At 36.4% G+C, this 9,421-nt stretch overlaps 1 protein-coding gene across 1 annotated transcript in view; it reads right to left on the reverse strand.

Moving 5' to 3' along the window:
* Positions 1-862: 862 nt before the first annotated feature.
* shox2 (short stature homeobox 2) overlaps positions 863-9,421 on the reverse strand; it is a 9,789-nt gene continuing 1,230 nt past the window's right edge. Inside the window, exons 2-5 of the mRNA XM_037774444.1 lie at positions 7,020-7,228; positions 4,244-4,301; positions 3,867-3,955; positions 863-2,409 (exon numbers count right to left, since the gene is read on the reverse strand). Of these exons, the coding sequence (XP_037630372.1) occupies positions 2,116-2,409; positions 3,867-3,955; positions 4,244-4,301; positions 7,020-7,228 (650 nt within the window). The 3' untranslated portion in view covers positions 863-2,115. The remainder of the gene's footprint in view (positions 2,410-3,866; positions 3,956-4,243; positions 4,302-7,019; positions 7,229-9,421) is intronic.

A 9,421-nucleotide genomic window follows, 5' to 3' on the forward strand; every position in this document is an offset into this window, starting at 1 on the left:
GCGATCCGGATCCCTATAATTATAGTTCTCCCTGTGTCAGGTGTTTATTAAATGCTCAATAAGAGGCGGTTAAGATGTCAGGAAATGAATCAGGCGCATTTGTAAGTCAAGTGAGGCGGGCGTTAATAAATGATTTTCACAAAGACCTTGGCTTTGTTTTACTTTGCTTGTATATTTTTTATGCATAATGCCCCAAACTTTGGGTCATGACGCACAAAACAGACAACATTTTAATTCTAAGAGAAGATGGGCAGGAGGCAAAATTCAACACAGTGGAATTACATCGAATACCATTAACCTATTATTATTATTTTATGTAAAAAACACATTTATACTGACAATATCTTGGTGAAAAAAAACTCTTTTATGCCACAAACACACTGCGGGTGTAATTACATACAATGTTGTTTTATATAATTATTAGACTGTTGGGGTTTAGTTTATTTAGGCTAATTATTGCAAGAATAACAGAGTGTTTTCAAATCAAAATGAGCAAAAATATATATATTATAGTGTGCATTTCAAGTGCTGCAAAACTTTATCTTTGAGCCACTGAACGGCCCCTTTTTCTCTTTATCCTTTATCTGCCAGTTTTTCTAGCTTGTACTGGAAATTGCCAGCACTCCTCTTCCAAACGCTCCATAACCAAATGATGAATAATGCATCGGTTTGGCATGGGAGCAGCAACAGACAGCCATGTTCCTGACTAAACGGGCCTGTCACAACTGTGACGTTATCAAAAGACCTATAGCTACAGGCATGAATTATTAAAAACATGTTGCCCTCAAAGCTTTACCGACAGCAGCAATAATAATAATAATAATAATAATATTTTAGGCCAATTAAAAATGATAAAATAATGTCAAGTCATTAAAGAAACTTTAGTTAATTTATTATAGGAACGAAAAACATTTTTGTTTAGGTGGATTCACGTTTCACATGTGATGGAAAAAGTAAAACAATCCCATGATTCTTCTTCTTCTTTCTTTTTTTTTTTTTTTTTTTTTAGAAACCCGTGCCTCAGGTAAGTTCACTTTCACTGTTATAAAAACATCAAAATTACATACAGAAAGCACATGATTTTTTTTTTTAATACACGGAAAAATAAAGTAAAATACAAAATGAACAAAAATTCCCCCACAAGGCGTTTTCATAAAGCCACTAAAATAATAATAAAAAATAATGCATGTTTTTCTTGTGTATAAACATATTTTACACGTGCCCGTACCGGTTTGCATCTCGTGTTAAAGATGACACATAATGCTCCTTTTAAAAAGGTTGACAAATCACCACCTTTATAATGGACACTAGATCTGGTTATCCTGACAAAAAAAAAGTTCAGCATAGCCTACACACATATATTATAATCTCACATTTCTGGTGTTTCACCTTTTACCAGAGGAGGTCCAAACAAGGTCAAATACAGGCCAAACATTCAAGTGAGTTCCTCAGAGAGAGAGGAAGAGAGAGAAAGAGAGAGAGATGGCTCACATCACGTCATCCGTGAAAAGACAAACTCATGCAAAAACACTGCTTGGGCATTTTTGAATTTCGGAAAACAGAAAAAGGGAGAAACACTTTGGAATATTGTCTTTTTTTTTTTGTCAAAGAATTCCCACTCTGTCCTTTTTGCAGAGTTTTTATAACGAGGCCAGCCTCTATATAGGTTCAAAATCATAAACAATAATAATATAATATTAAAAACAGAAGTGCAGAATGGTTCGCCTTGTTTGACAAAGTATCGACCGTCCCAGCTGCATTGTCCTCCTCCTCCTCTTCTTCTTCCTCATATGGGTTTTCCCGCCGTCCTTCCTCAGCCACGTGGCTGCAGAGAAGGATCCACTTTTTATTTGGCGTCCAAAAAAAATCACACCTGTGTAGGCTATATGACGTCACAGTCTCTTCTTCTTCTTTTTCTCATAAATAGCCTATATTTTTATAGTTATACTCGTCATCCTTCATTTTTTAAAAAAAGAAAACATAAATATCGTCCTTGGATAATTTCTTCTCACTTCCCTCTTCTTCACTTTGAAAGTGTTCAGTGTCTCGCGAGGAGGATGCGGCAGCAGCAGGCATACGCACGAGCTGCGTCCTCCCACAGCAGTCTACCTGGCGTCACAGTCCCAGCGCGGCCGTGTGCTTCTTGGCCTTCAGTCTCAGGTCTGCGATGCTGGAGTTCTTGCTGGTGTTCTTGGCGGCGGCTGCGGCTGCCACGACGCTCGCGGCGGACGCGGACTCGGCCGCGAGCGTCGCCAGCGGCAGGCCGAACGGCGGCGCGGGGAACATCATGTAGGGCGCGTGCGCCGCCAGGTGAGAGTGCAGGTGGTGCTGCGCGTGGGCCACGGCGCTGTCCAGCTGCAGTTGCGCCTGCACCTGAAAGGAGAAGGGCGGCACGTTGCAATGACTATCCTATAGGGACGGGACGAGAAGGGGGGGGAGAACATGCGTTAACTTTTTGCAGTGGGTTGATGTGCGCAGTGAAGGCTCATTTCACTACATAGTGGCACTAGTGGTTCAACAAGCATCTGTATGAGGAGGAGGCATGGGTGACCTTGTGATTACAGAGGTCATCATTCATTCAGCTGGTTCAGGGTTCAATCCCTGAGCTTTTCTACTGAAGTGTCATTGAGCAATATCACTGGATACCATCTATATACTTCTATAGTGACATTATTGACTACTGCAACTGTTGTGAACCAAAGGTCAAATTTGAGTTTTTTATTTGGACATCAATAGCATGAAATGGGAATCTCGGGCCTTTGCCTATACAAGATAATAAACCCAGACTTCACTAAAATTCAATGCAATATAAATTGTAGGGGTGTAAGAAAATATTGAAAATATCGGGATACTATGTTTTGTGATACTGTGTCAATTCTCAAAAACACTATAAATTTTTAATTAATAATAAAGTTTACATGCAATGATTCGTGGCAGACAGTGGCTCAAATTGCACAAAAAGTGCTATGATGTTGGATGTTACAGAGACTTTTCTACTGAAGTGTCATTGAGCAATAATATCACTGGATGCCATCTGTAGTTCTAGTGACATTATTGACTACTGCAACTCTTGTGAACCAAAAGGTCAAATTTGAGTTTTTATTTGGACATCAATAGCATGAAATCGTATCTCAAATCAAACTTTCTTTGATTGCCCTTGGGAATCTTGGGCCTTTTGCCTACAAGATAATAAACTTAGACTTCACTAAAACTTCAATGCAATATAAATTGTAGGGGTGTAAGAAAATATTGAAAATATTATGTTTTGTGATACTGTATGGATTCTCAAAAACACTATCGATTTTTAATTAATAATAATAAAGTTTACATGCAATGATTCATGGCAGACAGTGGCTCAAATTGCACAAAAAGTATCAGTATCGCAGTATATCTCAATATATTGAATCGTAACCCCTGTATCATGATACGTATTGTATCGCCAGATTCTTGCCAATACACAGCCCTAGTAAATTGTAAACAGTATTTGTCCAGACGCTCACACAGGTGCACAGTTTAATATATCAAAAACAAACCAATCCAACACTGGAAATTCTACTTTTGTGTGAGGTAGGGAAACATTCAGAAACTCCTGGCCTGACTATTTGACACTCTGAAGTATGTGTACTTGCTCCAGTAAAATAGGCACAAAAATGAGCCACACAAAACAATAGAGGGAATTTTCCAATTAGGTTGTACAGGCTACGCTGTGTTGGCACAGTGTGTTTTTGTCAGTGTGGTAATAAGAGTTTAGTTACCCCCTACATTGGAACTGGAGTCTCTGCATAGCACTTGGGCAGAGCCTGTGCCAAGACAGCAGTCCGGGGATTGGTCTGATTTTTAAGACTAGAGGCTTCAAAGCAACTTGCCTGTTGGAATGGCATCCGTAAAGCCCCCACGTTGACATATGGAGCTACACGACAAGCTTCAAACTGATTTGCTGCTCCAATCAGGACTCCTGCAACAAAAAAAGCACAGATGATAGCCTAATTGTGAGGAGAATATTTAAAAAAAAAAACACACACAAAGAAGTAAACTGTAAACTGATTGTCAGAGTAAACTTTAATAAGATAAACTAAAAGAAATCACAGTGCTTTTGATGGCTTAATTAACTGGAAATGAAGCCACTTCCCAAATAAGTAACACTTGCATACAGATAAAAAAAAAAGATGCATGCATTTGAGGAATAGAATAGAAATAGAAATACAGTTTTTCTTGTGGGAGCATGCAAAAGATAAAAGCGTACCTTTATGTAACTGGTTCTCCTGCTTTCTGCATTTGGCTCTTCTATTCTGGAACCAAACCTGCAGGGACAGAAATTAATTAGAGAGCCACTGATTGGCAGCTGCTTGTGAGGACCATGTGTAATTCCTCTCAAAGTGACAACAACCGCAGAAAAACAATATCCCCTAGGAGCACTGAAATATTAATGGCACTGCTTAACCCCAGATTTGAATTATTACATTTAGTCTACAGCAAGAGGATGATAGTGGTGGTGGTGGTGGTGGAGGAGAGAAAGGGAGGAAAGTAGTAAATCTAGAAAAAGAGGGACATTAAAACCGTATTAGGAGAATAGAAACACCCTTGTTTGTTGGAAATGTGCACAGGACTTATTGGGCTATAATAAATAACCTTGTCAGCGTCGGTTTCATCTTTCTATAGATTAGTGTCCCAGAAGAGTTGAATGGACTCTCACATATCGAATAGCAGCGATGCTATTACGGTTTTGGACATCAGAGCAAGGCGATCTGAGAGCATCTCCCTCCTTTTCTCTTTCCATCTCTCTTCTCCTCTCATTAAATGACCGCTGAAATTAATTACCCTTATCTGCAGGAAAATCCATGTCACAGAAACGCTTAAGCAGTTTTTTTTTTTTTGTTTTTTTTTTGGGGGTCTAATCACCACCATAACACACACTTTGCACACACACAAAAAAAAAACCTGCGCTTCAAAGACTTTCTCTTTCTTCCTTCTGTTGAAATTTGACAAGCGTCAATTTTTTTTTCAGAAAAAAACGCCTTTGGAACACAGATTAAACGATTCATTTCTATGATAATCTGCTTTGAATCTCCACAGACACAAAAGCTCGGGCTAAATTAGCCCATAATAATACAACACATGTCAATCTCTACCCTTATACATTACATCCATATACACACTGCAACAGTGAAAGCATGATTGAAATATCATATCGATCTGGCTGTCAGCATGCCTTCATTTATTGACCACAGTATTATGTCAATCGGAAGTCCCTTTTTGTGCAGCTATATAATTTATCGCCATGATAAAAGCAAATGCTTGTTATTGATTTGAGGGTTTTTAAATCAAAATGAAAATGTGGTGCATGCAACTGGTAAAAAAAAAAAAGAAGATATAATAGTCCAACAGAGAGAGAAAGGGAGAGAGAGCTGCTTGATTTTGAACATAATACATAATTTATGCAAATCCCCGAGCTGTGCGCCTTGTTCGTGGATACAATACGCCTTATTGGGGAGATTCCAGTTCAGGCTGGGAGAGCCCTGCAAAAAAGCTGGCTTTAACTTTTTTTTTTTTTTTGGGAGGGGTGAAGGGTGAGTTTGGGATGGCCTGTTTTATGATTTATATTTCCCACTATATATAACCAGCCATATTCAAGATGGAGAAAATGCTAGGTCCTGCAGCCAGGGCATATATACAGGATAGAAGAGACTGTAATAATATATTATTATAGGGTTTTGATACATCAGATGTCTATATGTTCATTGTCCCCCCCGCCCCCCAACCAACCCCCTGCTCCCATTACACAAGGCATGTCTGAATGGCTGAAGCCTTACTGGGTTTCTGCGCAGATGGTCTGTCCCCATGAAAAACGACAGCATCTCTGACAAACACAAACCCTTGGTAACATATACACCCCCCAGAAACTGAAGGCAAATATTTGTAGGCTTATTATTTGTTTCATAATAAGGATTAAAAACGACTCTCGTGATGCAAAACAAAGTCCTGGTTGAGATAAGTTAACACAAATTAAACAATCAAAACAAAGCTAAGAGAAAATAATCTAATCAGAAAATTATTATTATTATTTTTTTTTAAATAACATTTTGATGGTGAACTATGTTTTTTCTTCCTTCTTTAAAAATCTTATTCAATTTATTAAACCCTACAAACACCCATGGGATTCAGGCCTACTTGTGTATGTCTGTGCACGTTATTTTAGGCTATCTTATATATTTTAAAACCTCCTTAAAACAAAATGTTATCCCACTGTGTTTATGCGTTATATATCAAGCTTATCATAACATAAATTAGTGTAAATATTATTAAAAAATCCCCCCCCCTGGAAAAAACAGATAGAATATGAGAAAAACGTGGGTGCATTTCTTATTATGTTTTCCTTCTATTAATATTATTATTATTATTATTATTATTATTATTATTATTATTATTATTATTATTATTTATTTCAGCTTAAGCATGTGGGTCACTTTCTTGTCCAATGTTTTTGGCACATACAGCCTGTACTCGTATACACATATTGTGCCATATATGATAATGTTTTTAATGGTAATAATAATTATTATTTTATTTATTTATTTTTTCACTAATATGTTTATTGGGTTTTCTTATTTTCACAAACACAATAAAAAAAAAAAAAAAACAACAAACACTGGTACAGATCAGATAAAAAAAAAATGTATAAAGGAGGTCATAGGAAATAGTCCATAGTGCAGGGAAGTCACAGGATATATATGAATTCATGTTCAAGAGACTCCTTGTGAAATAATGGAAGAGAGTTCAGGTCCAATATAATTCAGATAAGGCTGACAAATATTGTGGAACTGATCTACTTTGGCATATTATTTCATTTTCAATAATTATCATTTTTTTTTGATAATTTACTTAGATTTAAGGGCCCCCTATGTGACATTTTTGTCTAACCAAACACGTCTTAATGCTGCCTCAATATTATTAAAATGATTATTATGATCATATTCATGTTATTACTTTATTTCCCCCCAGTTTGAGAGGACTCTTCCTACCTGTACTCTGGCCTCCGACAGTCCCAGTCTCTGGCTGAGCTCCTCTCTCATGAAGGCGTCCGGATAGTGCGTCTCGTCGAAGAGTCGCTCCAGCTCGTTGAGCTGCTCTAATGTGAAGTTAGTCCGACTTCTCCTCTGTTTGATTTTCGCCTGAGCCTCGTCCTCTAAAGGCTTCGAGTCCTCTTTCCTTTCCTTCACGTCCGTGTTGCCTGAGAGAGAGAGAGAGAGAGAGAGACAGAGAGAGAGAGAGACATCAGCATCATGGAGCTGTAGGTGCTTTAGGTGTGTTATAGTAAAGGAGGTTAAACTTTAGAGGTTATTTTGTTTTAATATTTGTACTATATTAGGATCAGGATGAATGCATTGTTTTGTTTTCACTTTGTCATTAGTCTATTTTTCTATTTTTTTCTGCTGATTCGTGTTGAAAATCTAATTTTCCAATCTGTGGTCACATATTTATGAAATATTTATTATGTTTTTTTACAATGAACAACGAGCTTTAATTCTCATATCAATCACATAACACATCGGTTTGATACAGCTTAAAAAAAATCTTTTGTAAAAATGAGCCAAATGTGCAAACTGTACCCCCAGATTAAAGGGTTAATAATAACTTAAATAATGTGCACTACAGAAATTATTATCGAGCTGCACTGATTGAAATAAAACCTAGATGATAAGAAAGACATCAGCATCATGGAGCTGCACTGTGACCTCCAATCTGTGGTCATCATCTTAACACATTTATGAAATATTTATTATGTTTTTTACAATGAACAACGAGCTTTAATTCTCATATCAATCACATAACATACATCAGTTTGATACAGCTTTAAAAAAATATTTTGTAAAATGAGCCAAATGTGCAAACTGTACCCCCAGATTAAAGGGTTAATAACATAAATAATGTGCACTATATAGAAATTATTATCGAGCTGCACTGATTGAAATAAAACCTAGATGATAAGAAAAGAAAGAAAGACATGCCCTCCCAGCCCTCACATTCACATATCACAGAGCTATCAGACCTCGGATGTTTTGTAGAGCTACATAAAGCTCTTTAATTATTAACTGCTTATAAATATGCAACGCTGTGCCCACTGTTGGATGTCTGATACATGCTTGTCGTCGCAGATCCGCTTTTAACCACGCTGCCCATGACGAACAGATGTCATCTTTTTACAAGCCACCCCAGTCTTAAGATATACATCTTGTCCTGTGTGTTGTTATATTTTGTCCCAACAGTTGGCTCTCTTTTCTTAAAATGTATAAAAAAAATATAGCAATTTGGAATTGGTCGTTTGGCAGCATTCAACACAAAAGCAATTGTTTATATTTAATTAAATATTTGCAGGTTTAAAGTATGATTTTATGCTGTCTTTAATCTCTGATTATAATTTTTTTTTGCTACTATTTTCGTTATGATAATAGAAAAAAAACTGTATTGAGGACAATTACGAAAAACAATTCTTCCACCTAAAATCTATTTTATATTTTTACTATGAGATCATCAGATTTTTTTTATTCAAGCCATCTATATCCTCCTATTTTACCTGATGTGCTTTCACACCTGGCATCTATGTGACACAGAAATGACAGCGCCTGATTGCCACCTTTCATGTGCAGTGATGTCTGTATATGTCAGCTGTTTGATGCGTCTTCATTACTATTATATATAAAAGATATATTAACATGTTCTGAGATAAGTGAAAATCAATGACGCTTATGTCATGAATTAATATAACACATTATTATAATAAGGCTTCTAATCAATCGGAATTGAGCTAGACTGCTGCGTTTTTTTTTTAAACTTAAGGCAAATCAAGGACCAGAATGATACTTTCATAAACTTATGATATAAAAAATGCTAGATATTTGGTTTATAAGTCCTTGCATATTATAATAGAATATTATCCACATGAGGAGGCCTTGTTGTTTATCATATTTATGCCTTTTCTTTCCCTAATAAATTTAAACTTTTTAAAACTGTACCAACACAACTATAAGCTGCAAGCATCTTATTATTAAGATTGGAGATATTATGAGCAGTAATGCCTGGTAAAAAAAAAAAATGCATATGGCAAACAACTGACGAAAAATAAAAGATAAGCACCAGTGAATGATTTCTCTTATTTACAGATCTCGATCATCCTGTAACTATTTACTATCGACTATTTGGCAACTAAAATCTGCAGTATATCTGCTTGGATCATAATCATAAGCTATAAAATGAAGATGTTTTAAGTGCATTTTGCAAATAAAAACATGGTTATAATCAATGCATGATGTTCGATAAGCCTCTCTAGACTAGAATACTCTTCTATAAAGACAAGAGTATAGTCCTACAAAGACAACTAAGCTGCAAGCATCTTATTATTAAGATAGGAGATATTATGAGCAAT

This window comes from Sebastes umbrosus, chromosome 7, assembly GCF_015220745.1.
Source record: "Sebastes umbrosus isolate fSebUmb1 chromosome 7, fSebUmb1.pri, whole genome shotgun sequence".
Classification (NCBI taxonomy): Eukaryota; Metazoa; Chordata; class Actinopteri; order Perciformes; family Sebastidae; genus Sebastes; species Sebastes umbrosus.